At 43.9% G+C, this 27,743-nt stretch overlaps 1 protein-coding gene across 3 annotated transcripts; it reads left to right on the top strand.

Moving 5' to 3' along the window:
- Positions 1-27,743, top strand: LOC131665239 (ral guanine nucleotide dissociation stimulator). 3 transcript variants are annotated; one of them, XM_058936993.1, is made up of 7 exons: positions 1-1,016; positions 18,390-18,633; positions 23,062-23,166; positions 23,720-24,140; positions 24,391-25,022; positions 25,100-25,566; positions 25,643-27,743. In XM_058936993.1, exons 2-7 carry the CDS (start codon positions 18,463-18,465, stop codon positions 26,139-26,141), a joined length of 2,295 nt encoding a protein of 764 aa, XP_058792976.1. In that variant the 5' UTR covers positions 1-1,016; positions 18,390-18,462; the 3' UTR covers positions 26,142-27,743. The 3 variants fall into 3 exon arrangements, with proteins under 3 accessions (XP_058792976.1, XP_058792977.1, XP_058792975.1); XM_058936992.1 differs by lacking the exon at positions 1-1,016 and adding an exon at positions 13,305-13,536; XM_058936994.1 differs by lacking the exon at positions 18,390-18,633 and having other exon boundaries at positions 2-1,016.

The raw sequence follows: 27,743 nt of genomic DNA, 5'->3' as shown, positions 1-27,743 counted from the left end.
TGACTGGAAAGCGGCCTGTATAAACGCTCCATAAGGCTGCTTCTACAAGTTAAATATTGCGAACTATGTGTATGCTTAGTTATTAAAACAATTTCAGCCAAATTGTATGGTATTAAAGCTTGCATAGTAGTTGGATAAGTGATTCGTACTCAAATCAATGATTATACCATATGGAAGTGTGATTTCGGAGTGATACTGTAAGGCAGCGGAAAGGAGCAATATAGAAGCAGCCAAGGTGCTTGTGTGTACAACCTGTGTGCAGGCAGCGTACACTTCTGACAGTCAAACCGCGAGAGCGGAGTAGTAGAAGGAGCGCGCGAGAAAGAGAAAGAGCGAAGAGTGAGTGAGTGAGAGAGAGAGAGAGAGAGAGAGAGAGAGACTGGCGTCGAGCGTGCGAGGAGGAAGGTAAGCCTGTGAACGTGAAGTTTTCAGTCGTCGCTCGCACCGAGCGTAGTCAGGCAATCACGTCGTCTTCTCCGCGAGTCTGGCGTAGAACACAGAAACCGCGTTTGCAAGAAGTCGTTGGTCTACGATTCCATGAGTCTAGAAACAGCGAACAACAGAGTTGTGGCCCAGGTACATCTGGCGAGTGCGTGTCGCCAGGTAAACACACCTTTCTAACCTCTAGCACACGAGAGGAGGACCGAGTCTGCGAATACGAGCCTGTAGACAGACGCAGGTGGTATGAGCAGTGAACGTGAGTGCGCGTGTCTGGCCAGCAACGTGCGATAGCTGTCCTGCTGCTGCTGGGATGCCTGGGCGCGCACGACAGGTGTTGAGCATGCAGCCTGCGACCGACAGAGAGATGCTGTTGCTCGACCGAAAGTGAGAAGCTGCTGATCGGAGTGGTTGCAATCGTGAATGCGACTTGACTGCGGCCGTCAATAATATGACTTGGGCCAGGACACGGCGGCAAGCAGCAGCACGTAGAAGAACACAGACGACGACGACGACGACGAGCAGCAACTCCCGTCATCCTCTGGGCTATGAGCGCTGACAATGGGGACGAATCCTTGGTAATTAGCCTTTCTCTGCCATAAATGTAGCTCCGCTCTCTTTTGCTCTTCTTTCGACTGCTCCCTTCTTCTTCTTCTGCTTTTTCTTCTTCTTTTTCGTCTTCTTCCTCTGCTTCTTCCTCTGCTTCTCTCCCTTACGGTGCGTGCCTATAACTTATACGTGCTGAAAGTTCCTAAAGATGTAGTTATACAGTGCCTGTCTGCTGCCGTTGCTGCAGGATCGAGTGTTGGCGTGTTCTCTTTCGCGCAGGAACGCCGCGGTATGTGTACAGCGAAGCGGAGGGAGAGCGCGGCGTGTGTACAACTTTCGAAAGTCTTGGGCAACCTTTATGGATATTTTTTTATTGTTGTTATATGTGCACGCTGCTTCTGCGGTGATGCGACGAGTAATGCTTGATTTATATAACCTTGGCCGATCGCGCGAGCTCCACTTACCGCAGTAGTCAAATCTTTAAATCGCATTCGCTCGATGGCGCAATCGGTCTGTTGTCGTTTTCTTAAACTGATTGCTGCATTGTCCTGTCGTCGGCCGCAGCTCTTTATTGATAGGCGCTAGACACGTATCGCGGGCATATTGACTTCAAACCCAATCCAAATTACCCTCGTCTCATAGTGGATTTGTATCGACGCGAAAATCATCTTCGAGTTAATCTAAGAATTATAGCTCAAAGTGGCTGCTCCCGGCCTTCAATTGCAGTCAAGTCTCGAGCGAAGCTGTTTTACGCCCAGTGCTTAAAAGCAAGACGTAAAATGTTGAAAAAATGATAAGTCATGTTGCTTGTATGCTTTCGTAAATTGAATTATACACACGTGAGGTAGCTCGAACAATTTCCCGTTTTCTCTGTACGCATGCTGGAAGAGCCGGACAAGTGTCGCTCACTCGTAAAAGAGGCTTACGGCAGATCATTGAAAACGAAATGAAGCAGCTAATTTATCAGCGTCGACGTGACGAAAGATTTGTTATCGTTTCGCACCAAAGTATCTTTTTTGAAATGCAAACGAATGTCTTTTCCAAGAACCCACGGTGGAAGGATTTCAGTCGAACTGCTGGTGCAGTGTACTTGCGTGCGATCATGCAACAAAATCATACTTTGCAGCTTTTTTACACGAATAGCTTAGCCTTGATTGCCAGGCGAAAATTTCTCCGCAACGCTCACTTTCTACCCAGTGCAATTGATCATTCCCATTATACACCGCCAAACTTTACACGTGCAGTTAGTGCCGGTCATCGAATGCTAAGTACAAAGCACAAACGGAAAGTAATTTTCGTGGCGTCATCTATGTACTCTTCGATCGGTTTGCCACTGTGCTTTGGAACAAAAAGCTATGTTTGTTATAACAGAGCCGCCTTTCTTTTCTCATTGACAGTGCCGGATGTTGTCAACTTTCGCCTATTCATTTGTACTTTTATTATTCCAGCGGGCAGGGCATTGTTGCTAATTATCATTCTCTGTGCCAAGGCTTCGAAAGTGCAACGATTAATTAGATTATACCTTTTATGGAATGGCATCTTTGCTCGAAACATTTCAATTCCAGCACAAATAAAACTTTCATTAAGAGCAGGATGTTCGAAAAAGCGTGGTTGTGTAAGAGCAGGTACTCGTTGTTGGGAAGCCTCCGTGAAATACACACCACTATTTAACTTGCAAAAAAAATCTACGAAATCTGTTATTTCAAGAAACCTATACTTTGAATTTACGAGGCGGGGGAGCTCGTGATACATGAAAAGTGTACCTTACATGCGGCGAAAGAGGATTAAATAATGTGCATTCTACATATGTTTGTATGTTAAGTTAAATATATCCGGTATATATGGTAAGGTATGCGGTACCGCCCGTCTTATTATGTCAACTTTGACCTAAATTTTTCACTTTCTCCGCAAGGCCATACATATAACATTTTCACTCTACGGACGCTCCGCTTGTGTCGTTGTTGCGGCAACCATTACTCAATGTGCCTTCATTTTTTTTTCCAACGTTCGTCGACTTTTCCCCAGGCTTATTTGCCAATTAAATACTTGCTCGGCATGCCAATGAGCCAATGAATCTTCCGAATGTAAACGCGACGTCAATTTCCATAACCAAGCAGGAATATGTCATTCGCAGTCACACACGCGCATATCATTAGGTGAAAATGAAACGGAAAGAAAAAAAAAAGAAAAAAAAGCCGCGCTGTCGAGTGGCCGGATGAAATCACCACGCAATTTCATGACTGCATGTGCCGTGCACCGGCTCGCTTTTTACATCCCGCATCCTCCTACGCGATCCGCGATTCCTACTCAATTAACATTGAGGCTTTCTGCGAGTTTTATTCACCTTTTTTTTCGCTCTGAGACGCGTGCGGGGCCAACCGGGCTGAATGCTTCGCTACCGCGCTGCTGCGTGTAGCGAGAAAAATTTCTTCGCGCTCATCTCGTCGTCGCTGCAAAGAAGCCAAAGCTTTTTGTCACATTAGAAGCGTGACATCCTTCCGTTTACTCTGCACAACCCTGGTTGAGATTCGTGCGCGCAGGACTGAAGGACTTTACACGGCTGCTTCCTACGCAGTCGTAAGTATATCGCCCAGAAAATATCGTGTGTTTTTTATCTTTTCCACGGTCAATTGAAGCTAATTATGTGCGATCCATCTCGCGCGTGGGAACTCGATCTTGGAATTTCAAAATGAAGGCTTTTACGTTTGAACGGTGTCGAAAAACCGTACCGGCCGCGTGCGGAAATGGCGGAAGTGACAAAACTACGCGAATTATCGTTTTTTCATTGGAAAGTATTCTAAAATAACTTAATGTTCCTTGTAACTGTCTAATGTTTTCTTTATCATCAATGTCAGCTTTGTATAGCATGACCGTGTGTGGCGCGTGCGATATCCGATTATCAGTTCCAACTGAACAATACGAACTTGCAAGTCTGCCAACTCCATCGAAGCTAATGTTCCAAATCAGCCGGAGCGCGGTCGACTTTAACGGTATCGGGCGATTTCTAATGAGTACCACATGTTAGAAAAAATAATAAGAAAATAAGCTTGATGGTGAAGCAGAGGAAAAAAGCATGGCATACCAGTCATTCATAACAAACGATCGGACGCGTTGCGCTCGGCTTACCGTTAGACCGTAGTACGACAAACGTAAGGGAAACGAACTCTGGGAAAACACGTCTTCTCAGTGCGAAACACCGGTCCACGTGAACTCATCGTTCCACGGAATTTCCGCGTGCAAATTCTTTTCAGATGTGCCCGCAAACATGTCGCGCATAGGCCAGATAGATAGAGAGCGAGAGAGAGAGAGAGAGAGAGAGGAATTCGAGCCGATTACATTGGAAATTAATTTCGATGCCGAGCTGCGCGTTGATCGGAATGTTTGACGCGCGATGCTTTTGTATACGATCGCCGAGCTGAACGAGAGTATTGCTACAACGTATATGTTGAGTTTGTGTTATTGCAAAAAAGAAAAGCCTTGCTGATGCTTCTGTTTCTCCGTTCGAACCGACAAACAAATATCGCAAGCAGTTTGTGAAAGTCAACAGCTCTGCTGTTCCCATTGAATTTCGGCGGCTTGAAAGCATTGTTCAACAGTCAATACATTATTCCGTAGCAGCTTTCTTCCGTTTGTTTTTGCTTTTATAACGAGTAGACAGTTAACTTGATCGTTCAGCCGCAACGCGTTTATTATTCTTTTTCTTATCGTGATGAATAATAAAATAAACCGGAGTAGCGTTAATCGCACTAAGCAATGTCGTCTATAAAAACACACAGATAGTTTCGATCGTCGAAAATGCACGTGATCCGTGCACAATGAGTGCGTGCCGACACGGGCGAACATAAATCGCCCGCGGCTATTGCTTGGTACTTTTTTTGTGCGTCTCTCGATCGAGGTCAAAGCGTTTGCGAATCGGGTCAGAGACACGTTAAGGCTGCCTTCTCCCCCCCCCCCCCCTTCAGGTACGTACTCGGTGAGCAGAGGCGCCCCGCCCAGTTTTTTTCCAGTTCCATTGTCATCGCCCGTGGGTTTTGCAATCTGTTTAGGCTGCGGCAAAATGAAAGACCTTTGCGCAAATAGCCGCTCATATCATGCCGAGCTGTTCATCGAGACAAAAAAGCGCCCTAAGAATGCAGACTCGGCTCTGCTATGAATGCGCGGAGAAAACTGTTAGCTTACAGTCCATTCTCGCAGTTTTTCCGCGCGGGCAACCGTCAACTTGCGAATACAAATAGCTCTTATTAGTCTTTTGTCTCTTTTTATCTCGTTCAGCTTCAAAACTGCTACGACTTGTTTTTCTTGCTTCCACTGCAATTCTGTCAATTTCCCTTACATAAACTGTAAATCGAGTTACTGCTCACGTCCTTTTCATTCTATTGCAAAACAGGCTCTGAAACTCGTAAATGATAGAATTTTGTAAGATGACTTTTAGTTGAGAATTCTTCTTGTTTTCTTCGAGTGCACTTGATAAAATATTTATAAAAATTATAGGAAATGCTTATACTCATGCGAATTGAGTTCTCGGCATTACCATCTATCTCATCATTACAAAGGTAAGCCTCATTAGTCATAGTTTTATGTAAAAAGCGGAAATGATGAAAATGCAGAGTAGCTCCGAATAAAAAGAAATTCCATAATTCACGTTGTCCGTGATCCTCGTTATCATTAAAATGCAATCTTAAATTACATCGCGGTGTAAAAATTGCAATTAACTCTGTTCACTCTGGAGCCGCTTTTAATAAACAATTAACGCGTGACGTTTACGCCTCGGGTTAAAACTGTCCGACCTTTTTTCCCAGACGATAATCAATGAATCCCGCGAGAAAAACAATATCCCGCATGATTGGATGACGCAACGGCAGAAAGAATGAAAAGTGAAAAGTGCCGATTGATCAAAACGAGAAAGTCTGTGCACACCGCCGCAAGAAAGAAGAGAACGTCGACGCAGTCGCGTGCGCGACTATATTCCATTGTGAGCTAACAGTATTAGCCGCGCGTAATGAGCGAATTCGCACGTTGCGCAGTGTGTACTTTCGAGTCGATAATTGCTCTCGCCGCGACGAAGGACGAAGAGCGTGCGATCCTCGTCGCGTAGCGGTGAAAGAAAAAATAATGCAAACGCCGGGGGAGCGCACACGATACACTTAATGCAGCAGTCTCGCGCGGAAAAACCTTTCTTTCTCGCTGCGTGGGAGCCCTGGCATGGGGCGTTGCTTGTGAGATAACTCAAAAGCTCGGCACGCAACGGTACATCTCATTGCGTTTTTTCCGCGATCGCGGATTAAAAATCTCGCCCGCACGCGCGCTGTTGTCTCTCTCTCTCTCTCTCGTTTCGATCGTTACAATCGCAGCACCCAACTGCCTCGTTGTATGTTATCCATTTTTGTGTTTGTCTCGTTACGCGCTAACGACGACGCAATCGTTCTAGATATCTAGGCGATACAGCAGCACGATGCAGTCTCTTTCCCGAGACTACACAGCCTCGAATGTTGCAGAATTCGGCGCTGCTACTCTGCATCTTCCTCGTCATTCATTGGGATTACCTCATCGACTCATTTTTTTCATGGATGACGTGTATCCCGTCTCATTGTTTCGCTGTGAACATTTTCGTACACTGCGATTCGATCTACATATCAAGAAGCCAATTATAGTTTTTCTTTTTACTCGAATTGGTTTTATCCGACAATGATGATTTCATCGCTGATAGATGCTGCATTTTAGCCATCAGCGCGAGTTGGAAATAAAAAGCCTTGAGATTCGAATGCAAAAAATTATAGCAGTTGAGCCAATTGTCCGCTTGTTGTGGATATGTTTTTCCACGATCTACTACTACGTCCAAAGGTTTTCCGACACGTTCCTGATCGATATAGTTTTAACTGGAATAACACGGAAAAATAGTGTAACGCGCATGGACGTCAAAATATTCTCGATGCTAATGTTACAATTGTTATTTTAGATCATTCCACATCACTGTCTTTGCATATTCCTCTGGACTTCTGATTCTGCACAGACTTCTGGGTGCAACTCTGTACTGCAAGGACTTCGGTATTGTCCGCATCGAGCCGTAATTGTATTATTTGTTATTCTTTACTCATACGAAAGCTCAAGTGGTTTCATTGCCACGCTTGTTTATTTAATTACGTGTCGTCCATGACAATAACGCACAGAGTCAATCAAGCTTCCGTTCGACAGAGACGTCAGTTCCTTTCTCATACGTTCTTTCTCGAGGGCAATATAATAGTCGCATTTATGAGTGAAAGAACAAAAAGAAGCTTTGCCTGTTTGATAACTTATACTTGTGACAATAGATCTTTTCAGACTCGCAATTCCGTGAAAACGTGACTGACGGCGCCTGCGCGTTTCACGAGCCTACGTACAGTGAGTCACATGCGCGCGCGGCGTCCAAACTCCTACGTGAATCTCTCAGCGGTCGTTTCCAAGGACCCCGGAGTATCGTGCACGAGTGTGGGTATCGGGATAGAATATATTCGTCGCGAACACGCGGGCAACGCTCGCGGACAAAAAAAATAATTGTTGGCGCAAGGTTGAATCAAATGTAGCTCGTTTCGACCTTCATTGCCATCGTTGCATAAGCGTAATCGCAATGCTGCTTGCGTTTGCTCTAGTTCTGTGCACCATTGCTAACCTTGCTCGACGTTTTGCATGTTGTTATTAAAATTTTTCTCTCGCACTTTAGTTATTTTCGATATCCAGCTTACGAAACTGCCTTATTCGAATTCATGCGCTTTCGACGTTTCCAACGAACCTGCAACAATTTTAAACACTTATTGCGAACGACACGTTAGTCTATTCGCACGTAATCTATCATTATTTTGCAAACTGTCTTTCATTTTTTAATACTAATAAACAATTTTTAACTAAGTCAACGCATGAGAAACCTCTGTACCCCCCTCCTCTACGCACACTTAAATACAAATTTCGGTATATAAAGCAATGTTTAATATTTCAATAATGGTGGCAAAAGTAGGTTAGTTTCCGTTGCTGGGACTGCATCAAGTTTCATTCTCACATGAAAGTAGAGAAAGTTTTTTTTTATATTCAACGGCGTCCTTTAAAACAGATCTAATCATTTCTTGATTCCTTTCCCTTTCCATTAATTAAGATGGTACCTCTGCGACTGAACGTCAAGTGGTTCATTAGACCTCCAATATTTTCATATAAAAATAGCATGATTTGTTCTTACCATACTTGTACAAGATTTCATTATAGCTACCGAACTAGCTTCAATCCAGTACAATGAAAAGCCAGCAAAATATTGCCGACAAGCGAACGTTCCTAACTCTATGCCTATAAATAATATTAAATAATTATAAAATAATATAAAATATAAAATAATATTAAATAATAAAATATTAAATTAAAATAAATAATAAATATTAGAAAATAAAAAAATAATAAAATGAAAGTTAGTTGCTTTTTTCTAAGCAAATTTTTTTCAATTTATTTTATTGATAAATATTAATTGAAACCAAAAATATTGATATAGAAAAGTGCTATGAGGGGAGATTATCGAGGGTGACTTTTACCCCTTAGAAAGCTGTTGCCGCCGATAAAAAGAAAACGCGTGTCTTTAATTTTTCAATAAGCTATAACGTATCCGAATTACATCGAAATCAGACGCCAAGGGTTGGAAATGTTCCCTTGTGAGTCATAGAAAATGAATTTCCGATATTCTTTAATCGAAGGGTGTGCCGGACTCTAATGACAGCTAGATCAATGAGTAGTCGCTGAAAATATCGTTTAGCCAGAAATATCTGCTGTCCAATCTAACTAATAGAGGAGCGTCGTAACTATCCGTAGCTGGCGCTCGCATTTGTGACGCAAAATCGATAGATAACGAACTGCGCGGATGTTACTCCTACCGATGTGGCGCCGGCGCCCTCTCGTTTATTTGCCGGATTTCCACCGATTATTTTCGAATTTCTCTTCCCTCGCGTTCCACCCACGTGTCGGGTTCAGTCTGTACGTTACTCGAACCCCCTCCCCATTCCAATTGCACTCGAATAAGTTGGAATTTTTTTTCGAAAGATTGCCGAGTCCTTTAACTCCCAAAGGCCCAGACTACACCTGTATATCTGTACGTTGAGTGATTGAGCGACGAATGTCCATGCTCAAGAAACAAGTTATTTTCGGAATAATGAATGATAAATAGATGTTGTGCCTTAATGTTATATTTCTTACATACTGTACATGCCTTTCAAAATGCAAAGAAATGCTTACTTTCGAAAATCTCTGACAAATCATCGTGAATTTTTTTATTTGAACAAATTATTGTAGAGCGCCAACGTTCTTTTATATAAACCAAGCAGCATTATAGTTTCGAGTAGTAATAGTAAACGATACTGTCAGACATGCTGTTATCCGTGACATCTTTTATAAATATGAAATTATCATTTAAAATGACTACATGAAAAAATAATTATGTAAAACTACTAATTGTAAATAGAGGAAAAGAATGTAGCTGTAATATCGAGTAGAAAAAAGCGCATATACAGTCACGAAAATGTGCACATGGTTTTTTGCTTATTTATCGAAAAAACTCTTGATGCATTCCCTAATTCTATTCGAGTGTCAACGTAGGTGCAATCCGCGTGGTTGATAGCCCATATATTTCAATCCATCGACATTTAATAAAGTTTTACGCTTAACGTGCACTTACAGAGGCTGACCGAAAGATCACCCACGACTTTTATTGACCATCCAGAGCGAAGTTCCTCGCGTTATCGTTGGTCGGCTTTAATAGCGTGACATCAGCACCGCGTCAACGCGATGGCGCAAGAGCGTCATCGCGCACGACGTCAGTAGCAGCAGCAACAGCGTAAGTCCCGACGTAGACGTGCATGTGTCGGTGCGCGCGGATAGAGCAGCGCCTTATCGTTCAGAGTCGAGTACGTATAGGCATTTTCGCGCTGCTATACTCTTGGCGTGCTTTTTCTTCCTTCGACTCCCTCGACGATCCATTTGCCACAACTGTCAAGTGTTGTTACGTCGATAAAAGTTGCAAGCCTCGCTAGACTTCTATACTTGAGACTGTCGTCTTACTTGCATCTTTGGCTCGATGACAGATTTTTTCCCAGACGCGCGGCTGTCACCGTGGATACCCTACTCGTTATGCACGCTTTTCTAAGCTGTTGCCGTTGGTCGCAAGATAAAATATTTATAGGATAGATTCAATGGTGCAAGGGTTTCGATTTAGTTTCTCTCTTTTATCGCGTATATACAACTCCACGATGAGTGATTGTGTGACCGAAATAACGCAGTAAATCGATCGCCGTTAACGAGCGCGAAAAAAAAAACTGGTTTCAGGACAGCTTGGAGCTCTGATCGATTATACCGAGCATTAACAGCGATGGTAAATCGAACTCAGTCACCTATGTGGCGGACAAATTGATTAGTTTGCGCACATGCACAGTGAACAAGAGACAAGTCAACCTAAATTTCGAACGGCCGATTGTTTGGCCGTCTTCGCGCAAGGACTTTTCTCTGTGCAGTAAGCTTGCGTCACTCTCGCACGGCACAAAACAAACCATTGCTCAACGGACCGAGAAAAAAAAAATAAATAAAAAAAAACAAAGTCAACGGCTGAAGTCTGTAACGACGACGGTGTTATTGCGCGCGTGTGCTAGCAAAAAACGTCGCGATGTCGAAAAGATTTCGGAGTCGGATAACGGACGTATCGTATCAGCGTTGCTGTTGCTGCAGGTTGCTGCCGTGTTGCAGGAAGCCAAGGAAGTCGCGCGACAAAAGTAAGGCAACGCACGCGCATGCCACAGAAAGAAAGACGCTTGTACGTACACGAGAGTCCGCTTTTTCCGGATCCGTTCAGCTCTAGAAAGCGTGACCAAAGTGCAAAACTTGTCGATTCGACTCAAGCGCGGCTCGAGAGTCTGCTCACGCGACAGGTGCATCGATGTATTATATCGACGCGCAATCTTGACATATTTGCAAGTGCGCGTGTCTTATCTTCTTTTTTCCTCTCTATCTCTCTCTCTCTCTCTCTCTCTCTTGGACGCGCGCTTTTGCATACTGACGCACGATAAAGTTGCTCATCTTACTCAAGTTTCAAGTCTTACCTTTCGCTTCGTTGACCGCGCGCGCGCACCTTGTCATTATTTATCTACGCGATCGTTTACTCGTGTGGTTTTTTGCTTTGGCCGATTCATTTATTGAATTTATGAATGAGCGATAATCCCGACCGCTAGTACATTCTGCTACCGTACTATTAAGAGCAAATAGCGATCCATTTAATACGACATAAAATTAACACGCTAGGTGTATAAATTTAGAATCAATGAGCAACTGTAATTCAGAAGCTATCAATCAACAGTTGCATTGGTAAACTGAACATGTATGTTTAAAAAATACTTACTGATTCCTCAACTAAAAGTGCTATTTGAAATTTAGAAATTATTAGCAACGAGTAGGACATTGGAAAAGTTAGACTGAACGTTCCTATCGGTCAAAATCGAAAGCGACGACACAAAATTAGGAGCTACGATGCCATATAGATTGTATTACGTTTATGTAAATTTCGTTATCTATATTAATAATTAGATGACTACTGCAATTTATTATTTGAAGTCAGCAGTATCTATTATTTTCATATTTATCATTTAAATTCAACTCCTATACACTTTTATAGTACGTTTTAATTAATATATTGTGTTTATTACTTTTCTCCTGTATTTATATCAAAATATTATAATATTAGATAGGTACAAGTATTATTGATTATAGTCCTAATTGATTTAGCAACTGTAAAAAATTCCATTTATTCGATCGTTGAGCCAGGTATTATTTCTAAAATTTTTTAGAATAGTATACTTTTGTAAAGAGAACTGCGAGTTTAACAATGATTCCCTAAAGTGATTCCTTATATAGTTAAACAAACGTGCTGAATATTAATTATAATCAAAATCAGCATTCATTTTTCAGAATGTTTAGATCCATGAACATGCAAAAAGTTAAAAGCAATTAAAAAAAAAATATTATTGTATTACGTAGTTGATAAGTTTATTGGAATAATAAGTATGGAGATACCAATTAGTGCCGATGCGAAGTAATGAGATGCGACGATCGTACAATTAATAATATTAATGATGTAAAACTAGAGGAAGAGAAGGCAATTTAATGGAGTTGCGACTTAAGATTTTGAGCGACAGTAGCGCTCGACTCAGCCCGGCCGCCGGTGGCGGAATAATATTTATCGACTGTGAGATTTTTTAGTTCTGCGCGCGAGCGAAGTGGCGTAGCAAGTCAAACATCGCGGCCACACAATCGCGAAGCGCACCGCTCCCGTGAGTCCCGTGCGAGTGTGAATACAGCAACTGGCTTACCGGCAAAGTCAGCAGCTTGCCAAGCTTACCATTCGAGTTGTGTCCGCGCGCGCGCTGTCAGTTAGCGCGCACGTGTCGACTTTCATCCGACAGCTGATCTCTTTACCTTCAGTTTTCTTCACAATGGACTCTTCGATTGCTCATCTTTATCTCAACTCCATGTCTATTACTGCTGCCATTGATGCCAACACGTGATTGGATTTCTTGCAGCCGATTTTTCCCTTTTCCTTAACTGGCGCAGACAAACAATTTCAGAATGCTTGTTTGTTTTTTTATTTTTTTTTAATTCAACATATTACTTGCTCGTCATTTGCCGATAATTTGGGTACGTAGGAAAGAATTTAATCTATCTCGTTTTCTCGCCGCGTAATCGACAATTACTGGGCTTTAGTACACTTGTGACAATCGCTTTTTCCTGTATTCCCGTGTAGCTTCATGAAATCATCCGGTGACAAGCTTCGTCGTTTTCTCAAAGAAATATGGTTGATAAAAAAAGCCGCTGCGAATATAATTTACAAAAAACCGCGCAATAAATTGTTCTACTTTGAATGGCTGCGAATGCTTGGCGGGCCTACAAAAGCAATAGAAGCCCGTAGCGGAGGCACAGTAGGGCCTGCGCAAACAATAAACTGCGAGCAGCGAGCCGATCCGTTAGAAAGTTCAATTACAAGTGGCATTAATCTCTGTGCGCGTCCGGGGCGCCACGCGGGATAATGTATGAGCGACGATTCACGCGCGCAACCTTTGGAAATAAATAAAAGGCGAGTGGGCATATGAGAGGCACGCGCGCGTAGGTTGAGATCGAAGCGGTGGACATCGGCGCCAAGCACGAGAGTGTGCCTGCACTGCGGTGACAGAGCGTGCATCCACGAGAAGCAGGGCGCGCGCGCGTATATCGAGCCAGCGGCAAGTATAGACGGCCGACCACGGTATAAGTAGCCGGCAGTTTGCTACGCGGCGTCGGCGGCGACGGCACTTCGGGTCCCCTTCTTCTCGGCGCGTTCTCCAGCGACTGCCGACGCCACTCCGTTTCGAACTCAGTCGTGCAGTCGTGCCCCGAACGTCGACGTGTGTGCACCGGACACCTCTCCTCCGTTCGCGCGACGAGTGCGATAAAGTGATTTCCACTGGCTGCCCGTACCAGTTGTTTCATTTTCAACACTGACTCAGTATGTAAACAACCGAATACGCGGTGAGCGAATCACTTCCAATTGAATTTCACTCTGTTATCTTTCCTTTTGTCTCTGCTCAGACCGACGACCATGTGCTTTTATTGCAGTACGCGAACCCCCCAGTGTTTACGGGCAAAGTAGAAAGCTCACGTGTTATCGTGCTAGATTGTCAGTTGAGATTTCTTGTCGATATTTCAACAATCCCTTTCATCGTCGTTTGAATTTTTAAGACTCGGGCCAGCGATAAAAGTCACTGAATATTTTAACGCTCAAGGATTATCTTTTTATAGGCGTGCGTTTATACCACAAGTTTCTTTCAAAAAGTAGATTGATTTTGTCTTGAATGACTGTGCGCGTATAGAATCATCTACAATGGTAATCGGCGTTGACCATTCAGCCGTTTCATCAAGCTATCGCTAAATAAAAACTCACCTTGTGAAGTATGTTTCATGCTAACTACTGTGAAAGTTTTCTATGTTGTTGCAAAACTTTGCAGCAAACCATTCTGTAAAAATCTCAGTCTAGCTTTTATCCTTCATTGACTTTCATATTATTCACAGAAGCGATATTTTTTGTAGAGCATTTTCAAGTTTCTCGGAAAGTCCGTTGACTATTACATGATTCACGCTTACAATTCTCGAGGTTGTATTACTATTAGATACGTACAGAGTCGTATAAAAAATCGCCGAGAGTTGGGAATAATAAGTAGGCATACTGTCCGTTCGTTGTTCAGTTTCAACGGCCAATTATGCTGTAAAGTTTTATTGCGCTTTTTGCTAGCCAGTTTATTAATTTCGAAAATCACATGCAAAACTGAATGTTTGCGAGGCCACAAGAGTATAGCCGAGAGCTCATGAGCCAATGGCACGAAACGAAAACAGAATCTTAAAAAACGTCAGAACGGCAATCTAAAGCCTAAAACGTAGTTCTCGAGCGGCATGCAAAGATACGTAGCAACGAGCCGAGTTTTTTTTTCGATAAAGCCGGCGACACTGCAAGAATTCGCGTTCGCATGTCGTGTTCGCAGAAGGAGAGTAATCGGCTGAAAAGAATCTGTAAAAGTATCGGCGAGACTGGCGAGCGCCTTGTGCGCGCGCGGCGCACCTGGGTGAAAGCTGCGCTTTTGTTTGGTCGCGGCCGCTCGTGCGATCTCGCCGAAAAGGCTCCTTCGCGGATGCCTGAACCTACGAGGAAGGTGCACGTGCGTTACACACCCGGCGACAGGCGAGACGCACGTGCGACAGGGACGCAGGCACACGCAGAGCCCGCGCGGCGAATGGAAAAGCGTCGCCTTAGAGCGGTAATCGCGTCGTACGCGCGTCATCGCGATCGAACGCCGCCGTGGGCGCACGCGCGCGTACTCGCGAGCAGCGCGGAATCATCATCGCGGATCATCAGCGGTCAGATCTGTCGCTCGCACGCGCGCTCCGCTTCTCTATGGTGTTGCTCGAGCAGCTGTCGGCGATCGATTCTCGTAATGTGGGACGCGCACAGCGAGCTTCTTTTCTTATACATCTCTGCCTTATTATTCTTATCCGAGAGATCTTTATTGGTCGGCGTGTGCTACTCACGTGTGTATACAATAAGAGCGTTCAATACCACGAGCTTTCATCTGTGCAATTGTATTTGATAATTGCGGCCTCTTTTATCCGACAGATCGGAATCGGCCGCTCAATAACTGTGCGCGTAGATTCACGATATGACGCCACGGATAAGAGGACGCGATTATTATACTTCGGCGTACTGTACGATATCTCGGCATTGGATAATATTTTTAAAACTCGATGAATGGTTTCATCTCTCTCCGCGAGGATGGGAAATTGATGACGCTCGTTAATCGTATCCCGCGCACTGTCGACAACCCGAAGCTCGCCGCATCGCGAATTCGTGATGAAAATGTCCAAGTGTTCTCGAATCGCAAACTCGAATCCACGGGCCAAGGGATTGCAATTGAAAACGGGATTAGCCAAATTTCGGAATGAGGCGTAGGAGCCAGGCGAGACGAGGACGCGTAATAATCCTTCAAACTATATGTAGACGTGCGCTACATGTACGCTGCGGAAATCTCGTCGAAACTCGAACTAATGTACCGCGTCGTGAGAGTCGTGATGGGTTCGCTGGCATTAGCATTCCACGGCAACTCCAAGCTAGAATCGTTGCAGGCTGTGCGAGAACAACGATCGACGACATCTGTGTCGTGGGAAAGACGCCGCTTTAAATTCCAGGGTCGCGTTCAATCATAGGTACGTCGTCGCATCTGCGCAGCTTGGAAAAGCGACCAAGACAATGAGGTTCAGACAAAGGACGGTGTTTATCTGGCTCTTGGTTATCCAACTCTCTCGCTTGATTTTTATCGGCTTATGCAATCCCTTCCGCCTCGCTCTCTCGTCCTCGTGGCCCGAAAAACGGGACGTCCTTCCTTGCGATAGCGCGCTCATTGTTTTTCACGACTGTTCGTGCAAGCTCGACGACGAGGTAGTAATTGTTACGTTTAGCTTGGCTGATCGTTAGCTGTATTGCAAGTTTCATTGCTCGAGTGAATTTAGGTCAAACGTATAAATAATTAAGATCGACAATCAAATTTATTGAAATGCTGCACCTAGAAATACTTGTTTGCAACTCAGTTCGCCGAACTTACCAATTGGATTTTTCATTGACGCTACTGTGAGCGAGTCATGGTAAACTGTTTGCGTCTTGGCGAGTTTAAAGTCAAGATTAATACGGAAATGCTGGCTAAGCCATGAAGGCCGGCTTATCGCCGCGAGGTTCTTATCGATTGCGCTGGCGTCAAGGCACCAGCCGAACACTCGTCGAAACTAATCATCCGCGTCGCTTTTTACCAGCGGTATTCATTCTAATTGGTTACTCCGAGCAGTCAATGCCACGCGAATATAGGGACGCCAAAGTATCATGAGATATCGCAGAGCGCTTATTAATCAACCGAGCGCAACTTTCACAAAGAGGCCATTTGCCAGGCACACCGTTAATTCAATCAGTCAGCGAGGTGCCTTCGGCCGCGCCAAACAGCAGAATATAGCGCTCCAGGGCAAAGCCCGCGTAATAGCGTCGCCGTGGCTCTGGGGCCTTGTTCACCTTTGATCAGAGCCAAAATTAAAGTGCACGACGACGAATATAAAGGCAACGCGCCCGAAGACACGCCCTTATACCAGACGTGCCACCTTGCACCACACTACTACCAAGCGCTTCGACCTCGTCGCGAGCGCGTGCTGGTATTGACCTTTCGAGGAAATCGATCGATCGATCGATCGATTCCGCTGTTTTTCTCTCTTGTTCGCCATTGCAGCGCTCCGGCCGTACTGCCGGCCTGCTTGCTTTTCGTTCGAGCTGCCCACTGCGGGCAATATTCGCATTCGATATGGGTTCACCCGCACCTCTCGCAAGCTGCTTGGAATTTCTACGCTACCGAGAGCTCGACGCCCATCCGCACTCTCTCTCTCTCTCTCTTTCTAGCTATGAACACGCGAGCGCGATTACTCGCTTCAGCCGACAGCTTTGTGATTCATGGAAGAATATGCGTGGAAACGTGATATTGACTCAAGGTGCTTACGCTACTATCGCGGCAGCGCGAGTGCAAGTTATGCGAGATGGTGAATGAGCCTGATATCATTGATACATCGATTATTCATTGCGCATCGTCCACGCTGCTTCGCGGCATTTGCCTTGTACTCGCGATCATAAAGAAAATATAATTTTATCAAAAATTTCAATCGAAGCTGGAAAGTAGTTGAACACTATCGAGAAATCATGTGGATAATTGTCGCGAAGTGCACTACAAACGCGTGGGCATTAAATGTTGTCGAATATAGCTGTGGCTGCATTGATAAGTGACGCAGTTTACTACGGAATGAGCAGCATTAACGAGGAAATGTCAAATTGCGACATAAGTGAATGCGAATTAAGTGGCTCATACGAGTGTGTGTATGTGGCTCAAAAGCTTCTCAGCCTCCAGTCCTCGCGGACGATTCGTGCGACGATCGCTCTACAGCCGGGCGCTAAATTTAGATACAGCAGGAATATGTGGTGCAGCGACTTCTTTGTCTGCCGTGTATCGTTCAACCAGCAACTTTTCACTTTTCCCCGGATTTTCGTATATAAATCCTTCGACTGTAGTGATTCTCGATTTTCGCAATTGCTTTTTCACGAACGAAGATAGAGAATCTTTCGACGAATCACCGCTACGAAAAATATTTACGTTTTCTTGCGAGATGCCAATTCTGATATTCATGCTAATTTTGCATCAATTTAAAAAAAAGGCCAGCGCCGTTCACTCTGTGGGACTTTGCCAGTGTCGGAATGTGCTAATGGGCAACCTTGCGGAGCATCGCAAGATTCCAGCGGCAGTCTGATTTTAGTTGAAATAGACGTCTATCCGGGTAACAGTGTGTAATACATAATCCTTGCCTCAACGTCTCTTTTGTGCGTGTAATAATGATAGAGATAACTACATTTTCTTAGTCTTCTTACGCAAAGCGTTCCGCAAAACTTATAACGGATTACGAAAGAATGATCTGTTGAAACGAGCATAGGCCTATTGACATGTACGCACAAACTAATATTGAAGACGCACGTAATAATGAGTAGCGTTGCCAGGCGTAACAAACTTGTCACTTCCAATTAGCTACGTAGCGTATGTTACATTCGTTTGGCATGCTTTGCGCCTGGCACATCTAGAAAGCACTTTCACGTTTCGAGGCATTACTCAATGCCACGTTGACTGCGTTTTTCTCTCCACATCGTCTCGAAAATCTTCAAATTTCAAAGAGCATGGTTGTCGTGTTTAGAGAAAGTGAGAGATAAGCAACTAGAAAAAAATTTTTTTGAGTACAAATGTGAGCGCTGCTGAAAAAACTAGGTGGCAGACGAAAGCGATGGGCTACTGGTGAGAGTAAGTGCGATTGGTTGGCGAGCGGAGTGCCGCTCGGTGGATGCTGTGGCCGGCGCTCGGGGACGAGGGCCTGAGGCCCGTCTCGCCACCGACGCTCGCCTCGACCCCCATCTGCAAGCCAGTCAACAAGCTGGCGCCTTTATTGCTTTGCGCACCCTGCAAACCCACCATCCGCAAGAACCACTGCACCACACAGTGGTATGTCCAACAGGTAATCCAACTGCAAACACGTGAACCGACTTGGTATGCGATTAGTGTCGCACCGGATTTCTCCATATTTATTCTTTGTCATGCTGCATGTTGCTATGTTTTCTCGCCCAATTATACATCGCGCGAGCGCGTGTTCACCTATCAATGTCTCGACATACTTTTCATCATAAATTGAAAAGTTCTTTCAACACTGCTTGTCGACAGAGATTGCCAATAGGCTTCGGCACGAAGTTAGTACATAGTTCTATTTTGTGCTTTAAACATTGCAAACTTAATTACCGGCTCGTCAAAAGCAAATGTAATTTTCAATATGCGCTCTTTCATGTAAAAGTCATATGTTCCGATCGCAAGCACTGGCAGGAAAGCCATCGATTATAATTGCTTTCAAAAAGAATTTCAAGAATAAATGACGATTGATTTAAAGTGAAATCACATTTGTCGGACGATGAAGCTAATAGAGAGAGAGAGAGAGAGAGAGAGAGAGAGAGAGAGAGAGAGAGAGAGAGAGAGAGAGAGTTTCAAACCAAATCCCATTCATTCGCTTCAATTATCTTTAAATTTCAATACGATTGCCGTCAAAACTTTCCGTTAGTTTTTTAAAGGTATGAAACTCAATAAAATTTTACTTTCGGGGAATATTCAAAGGAGCACATTTTGACTGCTAATCACTTTTATAATGTCGTTTCAAAAATTGTAATCTAAAAACCAGACTCAACGTTTTTCTCATTTCCGGTTATTAAAAATGTAGTTATCTTAATTTCAGAATATTTGCCGTTTTCACATCCGCGTTTATGTTTCGTTTGAACGGTCTAACGGGTTTGAGTATACATACGTCATCTAGATTAATATGCATATTTCTATAAAGGATAATGAGCAAAAAAATTAACTTATTTATAAACATTGAGTAATATATTTTAGAGCGTTTCTTTACTTAGTTTACTCCAAAGTCAGAGTCCAGCCATTTGTACGAAAGCTACGATGCCGTGTAATTATTCTGTCGGGGAACGGAACTTCGTGGAATCGTGCGACTTATAGCATCTAGGTTGATTCCCCTATTTTCTCGAGAAACCAAGGAAACTTGACAATTTCATTTGACGTACCATATTTTTACGTGGATTCCTTGTCCATGTGCGACCCTAAACAAACTCGTTCAATTCGAATGTGTCGCGGAGAAAAATCAATAAACGACCGTGAGCCGGCCAAATCTACATTGATTAGATATGTAGACGAATAGAATGGAATGGGTTTTTGAACGTGAATGGTATCCCGTGATACTTTACATTTTCTGTCAAGTCACAACTCTTTCGTTCAATTGGTTATTTACGCGTGAAGCTTGAATTTTTCATTAGATTTATCCATTGAATTGTTATACGAAATCTGGAGCAGGAGCTAATTATCAGGTGAAAATGAAATATTAAAGCGAAGTCAAAGTCCAAATACACAAAAATAAAAATACAAAGAATAAAAATTAGGCGCAGGTACAAAGCAAAGAAACGATGAGTAATCATTGCCACGTTTGCTCCAAATTTGAAGAGCAAACCAAACATCGATGAAAAGTACGCGTATGCGCGCGCTGACGAGCCCGTACATATACGCTGGAGACATTACTGCGGTGCGTCGCTTTCGCTGATAGTCTTCTTGCTCGCGTCCGTCTGCACAGTTACTCGAGCGAACAGCTCGTGTGTGCTGGTGCGTCGCGTACGAAGGACTTGATAATAGCCGTGCGCTAGGCTTACTCATCTGGTGGGGGTCCCTCCTTGTGATGTATACGCACGCTCATGTCAAGACCACTCGATTGCTCGCTCTTTTGTTCTCTACTTGCTCCTGAAGAAAAGAAAAAAAAACGCTAGGGAGAGACCGGCGCGACGAGGCGTCGCGTCGACCTCGTCGCTTGCTTTAACTATTAAAATGACGCCTGATACCCTTGCTTTTGTCGACTCACGGAGAGTCGACTTTTTTGTCACACCGTCCGGAAGATAAGCAAGGCAACTTTTTTGCGGCGATGACTAAACGCTCGCGTGACGTTTTGCCGATGCATAATTTTAACATCATCAGTGATTCCGCAGCTACTGCAAACTGTACAATAGAAGATTGTCTTTCAGCAAATGGATTGTGCGACACTTCAGCAGCCAAGGCATTTTTACGATAAACATTTTTCATCGAAAGCGCAGCTTCGTTTCAAACTCTTTCCTATTTACTCGGCTCTCAGTCGTTTCCGTGCATGAGCGGTTATCATAAGAGGCATGCTGCCGATAAATCACCATGAAAATAACGCTGCCGGAAGTTTTCTGCGCAAAGCTTTCCCCTGCGCAACATAAACTCTTCTACTCCCAATTAATTTACGTAAAGTTGCATTCGCATGGTCGCAGAAAAATTGCAACAAAGCAGTGCCGAGCGCAGAGGCGTGCCGCGAAGGCTCGCTTGCACAACGAGATCAGCAGCAAGCTGCATCCTTCGTTTGATTCCACGTTTAGTCCGTCATTTTCTCGGGTAGAATGTCCATACGTCTACAGGCGCAGACGAGCCCGTGCGGGAGCGAAGGCGGCGCCGTCTCGTCTTCAATCGTCACGAATGGCGTAAAAATGGTTTACTCGCTGCCAGTCAATTGCGCGGCGCGTGTGCGTGCTCTCGCGATCCACACGCTGGCAATGACACGCTTTCCAGCGATTAGCAGAGCGCCTAGCTATGTCGCTCTTCTCCCACAGGATGCGCATCTCGTGTACGTTTCTTGTCGTGCAATCAAGAGCAATGATAAAACCGCTGCAAGTGTCTCACTGAAAGCAGCCCTTTACGTATCTTTTCATTTAACTTACGTGTACTATACGCACGCGGGATTTTCACTTTCTACGCGATCGCAGCTTCGAACGGTTACAACCGTTATTGCGGTATTTCACCTGTATACGTATACGCGTCGAATGCAATCATCTCGTGACCGATACTTGCGCGCTACGCGCGGTTATGTTCTGTTTATTTTACGAGTAATAAACAACGTGTTTTTTTTTTACTTACGTACGTAATGTTTTTCCACGGCATTTCTTTTTAACGAAGGAAAAAAATATCAAAGCCACGCACATCCTTCGCTAACAGTGGTCGTCACCGCAGCATCAAGCTCGCTTAGAGAACGAGATAACGTCACAATGAAATGCGTACCGAGATTTCATCTGTAATTAATTCAGCGCGCATTCGGATACTTTTGCCCGAGGGCGTAAATGTTCGTGTTTCCGCATTTGTAATGCAAACCGCGTACGTTCGCGTTTCGCGCGTTGTCAAGCGACAGTTTCCAATTTTTTTCCTCTGTCGCGTTTGTCGAGCGCTTTACTAGCCAGCCGAATAATTAGGCAATACTCGACACAGAAATAATGCAATTTTGCGTGTCAACGTCGGTATAAAATGCAATTCCAAAATGATATGTTGTCATGTACACGAGCTTGTACGCCAAGTTCTTTCCATCGCGTAATTGAAAAAGTGAAAGTGTACCGTGACTTCTCTCTGGGAACTATAATACACCATTCAGCTTGGTACAGCTGACAATGCTGCTGCCACACAGCCAACATTCTGGTTGTCGGCAATGAAGTGCAAATTTCGACAAAATAATAATTGCGATGGTTCAGCTTTGCGAATAAAATAGCGATAAAAGAACGACGTATTAGCGACTTAAGTCTGTCTCTCGACGCCGGCAGGTGAGCGCATCGCAGCGCGTCCGACGGGCGTTCACCTCGTTGCGCGCGCGGAGCTGCAATCTTGTTTAATCTGGAGCCCTAGCGCGCAGCAGCGACACAGCCTCGAGCAGTCGAGGCGCTGAAAAAACGAGAGAGGCTTCCTTCTCTCGCTCTCGTCAAAGTGTGCCTCTTGCTGCGTCGCCTGGGCGAGCAAACAAAGCGAAAAAATGGGAACGAGCACGCGCGACGCCGTAGTTCTTCTGTAGTTTTTTGGGGGCTGCCGCGGCGCGGACGTCGCGGATCGGCCGCCCGCGGAAATAATTCAGAGCGCGACCTAGGCTCCACGCGTGTGCACGTGTGCACGTGTGCACGTGTGCACTCCTACTTAGCGTTCCCATCGAAAATCCAATACGCCCTCCTCTTTGCGAATTATGCATGCACTAATTGATTGACATTGATAAGGAGCTTTTAAATTGACCTCTGCTCACACTCGTACGTTTCGAAATTCATTGCATCGGTTTAATACGAACAATTCACGAAAAACCACCGAGGAAAGATATTTTCGTTGGCGACGAACAACACCTGCTAATCTATTTGTTTTTCTTCTGTACGTTATTACGTAAACGGAGGCATCGTTTACGACTAGCACCTATATTTGACCTTCTTTCGTTGCTGTAGATGCCTGACGTACCGTCGAGTGCAATACTATCGTTCATTCGATGAAGGTATATATTTTTGCCGAATATTTATAAGAAATTTGAATGTTTCAGCCCACGTGGCGTCTTTGGGGCGAGGAAAAAGGTGACGGCGTTGTCTACACTGTTTACCTCAAAAAAGTCCGCTATCACAGGCCTACAAGGAGTCTTTCTGCTTCGGTAAGTCTATATGTTTGTGGATAAGTGTAATATTTTAATTTTCGTTCTCAAAGTGACTTTGTATTCGAGTAGAGGTTGCAAGTCGTTAATCGGGCCAACTCGATCGGGCGAATAAGACTAATAATTTTCTAATAAAGCTCTTTGTCGACACCGATGCTATCATCTGTAATTCGCTCGATTGATAAACTCTTGAAGCTTAGAGTGATCTGTAGTCATTAGCATGTGTGAATAATGTACTCGCAGGCCGAGATAATTCACTTGAAACCGTGCTGAATTTTTCACGCGCAGGATCGGCTTCCACAGCTCGGCTCATGAATTTCAACGGAAAATCGCAAGATATATCCGTGCGATCACGATACTGAATAATAGAAGTAAAGCTCCCTGAGCGTTTACGCAATTTGGTCATGAGAAAAGTTGAACGATAAATCATTTGCGTGCGTAAATCAAGATTGAAATGGTTTATTTTTGCGGATTGATAAACGATGTACCAAAGAGACTGTATTGGTGGAGCTGAATAGACGAGAAAGCTAACGATTGTTGGGTGTATTTTCAGGACTCGGACGACGAGATCTCGCACCTAGAATGGGAAACGGTGCGCGTGCGTTTCTTAAAGGCGGGCACGGTGCAAAAGTTGGTGGAGAGTTTGGCCAACGACGACGGCGAACTCGAGTCCACCTACATCAATGTGTTCCTGGCGACATATCGCGCGTTCACCACGCCGCGGGAAGTGCTGGAGTTGCTTCTCGCGCGGTACGATTCGCTCGACGAGGCGGCCAACGCCCAGCATCGCAAAACCCTTGTGCAGGCGCTGCACGTGTGGCTCGACGCCTATCCAGGTGACTGGCGCTCGCCGCCCAGTCATCCGCTCCTCACCAGGCTGCTCGATTTTGCGCATCGCAGACTGCCTGGCTCCGAACTCGAGCTCAAGGTGAGGCATCGGCTGCATAGGTTTTCACAGCGTGAGGATCAATTAGGTACGTTCGCCACTAATCATCCTTTACCCTCGAGCTTTAATACACGAGCTTTAATACAACTGAATAGTATGAACGTTTTAATATTTCAAAAACTGCCTTCTGTATTTTGAACTGCAATTCAATTTTCAACTTCACACCATCATTCTGCGAATTAGTTCCGTAAAAAAATATTATCGTTACGGAACTCTGCAAGTCCAAGAGAAAATGCTATAGAGAAAAGTAAACTTACGCAAAATCTGGGCTTTTTCAGATAATTCGTGTGCAATATACGATAATGAAAGCCACGGTCTGCACTGCGCAAATGAGTTCAACGACAACTGGTCTAGCTATGCCTTGCCGGAGGTGCCTCATCGCCACTTCGCCGAGCAGCTGACGCGCATGGATGCCGAAGTGTTCAAGAAACTCGTGGCCCACCAGTGTTTGGGAGCAGTGTGGTCAAGGCGAAGCGATCGCACTCGAAGCCACGACGCGGCAACGGTTCTCGCGACGGTCAATCAGTTCAACGCCGTGTCGCTGAGGGTCATCTCGACGGTCCTCCTGCTGGACGAAGGGACAAAACCACAGGAGCGTGCTCGCATCATCGAGACTTGGATCGACATCGCTCAAGAGCTGAGGATACTCAAGAACTTCAGTAGTCTCAAGGCCATTATTTCGGGCCTGCAGAGCAACTCGGTGTACAGGCTGGAGAAGTGCTGGCAGTGTATGCCCAGGGAGAAGCACGAGATATTCCGTGAGCTCGAGAGGATATTCTCAGAGGAGAACAACGCCTGGACACAAAGGGAATTGCTCATCAAGGAGGGCACTGCCAAGTTTGCCGACACCGCCGGCAGGAGCGACAGGCACCTACAAAAGATACTTCAGAAACAGAATACTCACGCGGGGGTAAAGGCTCTTCCTCTCGCTAACCTTCCTACATACATTGTTCAAAACTAACTTTAAAACTAACTCGTCTTTTGCAGAATATCAGCTACGGCACTATTCCGTACTTGGGCACATTCCTAACGGACCTAACGATGATCGATACAGCCATCCCAGACACGGTGGCCGAAGGCCTGATCAACTTCGACAAGCGTCGCAAGGAGTTCGAAGTGCTCGCTCGAATACGCTTATTGCAGGGTGCCGCTAATGCATATAACTTCAGTCCGGATTCACTGTTCGAGCGCTGGTTCCACTCGATCCTGGTTCTAGACGATCGGGAGGCCTACAGGCTGAGCTGTCAAATCGAAGCTCCGCCACCTGGCAGTACCATCAACAACCGGTCGGCTGCCAAGAAGAAACACCAGCACAATCACAATCATTCACACCATCACCATCATAATCACTCAAATAATCATCATAACTCTGGTCATCGTAAGAACGATTCGATAGCTTCAACTTCGAGCTCTAGTAGCTCGCAGTTCTACTGTGATTTGGATTCTTTGCCTAGGTAATGTTGCATATTTCTATTTAATGACTTGTGACAACTTTATAATGTCGGATAACGTGTGTCGAAAAACTTGTAGCTCGCCGCATAACTCACTCGACAGGCGAACATCTCCCTCACAGATGTCTTCTTCGTCCTCATCGTCTTCCTTGCCCTCGCTCGACATCTCGCTGAGTTCTGGTGGTGGTAATGGTGGTAGCAACAGTGCAAATCAGAGCCGGCTGAATACACCACAAACCTCAAACGGAGCTGCTACTGCTGCTGGTCTGTCGAGCCCAAGTCACTCGCACAAAAACTCTCCGGATTTTTATATAATCAAAGTGACGATGGAGAGTGACAATGTCGAGACTGAAGGCGTTGTTTTGTACAAATCTATAATGCTGTCGAATAACGAGAGAACGCCTCAAGTTATACGCAACGCTATGCTTAAGCTCGGTATCGAGGGTAATCCCGATCAATTTACCTTAGCGCAAATTTTGCCCGACAGAGAAATGGTTCTGCCTAACTCGGCGAATGTCTATTATGCAGTTAACACGGCGCATAATCTTAATTTTATTTTAAGACCAAAAAAGACTTGATTCTAGTTAATGTTTACATCAAGTTTAGTCTCGAAAATCATAATTTAGCTAGTAAGCATTGACAAAGCAAACTTTAAATTAACTGGAAGTTTAGCTAATGTGAAATATTATCTTTATTTTTTAGTATTCACCAATTCAATTCTTAACAGTTTTATAATACAAAGATTTACTTATCACATGTTATAATGAAAATTTGAATTGTTTCTTTCTACAGACTTAATGACACTCTACCGATTTTTGTAGAATCTTTCAAAACAGAATTTTTTTGTCGGATTTTTGAAACCGAACTTCACAAAGTATTAACCTGTTAACCGGGGAAATCCCTTTCTAATTACGCAACATATAACGGGCGCGTCCTTTTCCACTAAGACGTGTATGAATGACGTATTACTATAGTAGTAGTAAAATATACGTCCCGCCCGTTTCAGGGCGCAATATAAATATCGAGGATGTATTCATATGTCCTACCCGTACCCGATATTGTTTACTTTTGACGTATTTATACGTCCCGCTCGGTTAACAGGTTAATTAATTAACGAAGAATCACCTTTAACAAGTATATTTTGACTTTAGATAAATCTCCTAGAATATCTGCCTCTACCATGACAGTTCAATTGACTTTAGCACAAAATGACTGTATATTTTAGTATATTTATGTAACAAATACGAATCTTTAAATGACACTGAAAAAACCTGCAATAATTCTTTTTTTCTATTTATGATTGTGTCTGCATATATCTATGGCTGATTGAAAAATATTTAAAAATAAAAAGCACCGAGCGAAGTGTCCCAATGTGCGCTCTAATGTATTTATAAACTTATATACTTGTCGATTGTATGAAATTTCTTAGTTGTTTATAATAACAACAAAGGACCAGTGAGTTTTTGTACATACGTTTTGTTTAATTGTATAAGTGGAACATAAACCGCATGATGAAGAAAGCAACAGCTTTATAGTTAAAATTTAAATTTTTTGATAAAGTCTGTTATACTGAACAATATAAATAAATAAACTAGACTTTACTTGAGTATTGACAATGAAACTATGATTCAAACGAGCTTCGGACTTTGAAAATGTATTCAAAAAAGAAAGTTGAATTATTGTCATTTGCTAAATACGAGAAAAGAAGGAATTCTGTGATATTCTCAAAAGCACTTTAATTTGGCCTTGTACAATAAAGTCCTGAAACATTAGAAAAATACTCAAATGTTAGTAATTTTACTAATAACCAGAATAGTAAGTAGTAATATGTGATGAAATTAATAAATTACCAATGCTGTTAAACACCAAGTAAAATGATCCAACTACTATTGGGTTTCAGATAAGTGCAGTATTGTCGGCTGGGCCATTGTGTACTTATATATTGTCAAATTTGTCTATGAAGAGTAGTGTAATCGATTTTTTTTTCGAAAAGCTATGAAATTTTTCAATGAAAATTTTCTAGCATGTTGATTTGTGGTTCAATCAAATATCTTTCTACAATGGTATAAGTATATGTTTGATAGGTAAAAAAAGACACGATATATGTTGAGAATTTAGAGTGAAGTGTACAGGTTTATGAATAAAAATATATGTTTAGTTTAAAAAACTATTTTGTTGAA

This window comes from Phymastichus coffea, unplaced genomic scaffold (genome assembly GCF_024137745.1).
Source record: "Phymastichus coffea isolate CEN01 unplaced genomic scaffold, Cenicafe_Pcof_1.1 PCOF00048, whole genome shotgun sequence".
NCBI classification, from domain to species: Eukaryota; Metazoa; Arthropoda; class Insecta; order Hymenoptera; family Eulophidae; genus Phymastichus; species Phymastichus coffea.
This window is presented reverse-complemented; position numbering and strand designations above follow the sequence as displayed.

Bases quoted from the DNA above. Each gene is read 5' to 3' on its own strand.
- LOC131665239 (XM_058936993.1), top strand. From the start codon at position 18,463: ATGCTGTGGCCGGCGCTCGGGGACGAGGGCCTGAGGCCCGTCTCGCCA. The intron at 23,167-23,719 runs GTAAGTCTATAT...GTGTATTTTCAG, and splicing joins CAAGGAGTCTTTCTGCTTCG to GACTCGGACGACGAGATCTC. The intron at 25,567-25,642 runs GTAATGTTGCAT...AAAAACTTGTAG, and splicing joins GATTTGGATTCTTTGCCTAG to CTCGCCGCATAACTCACTCG.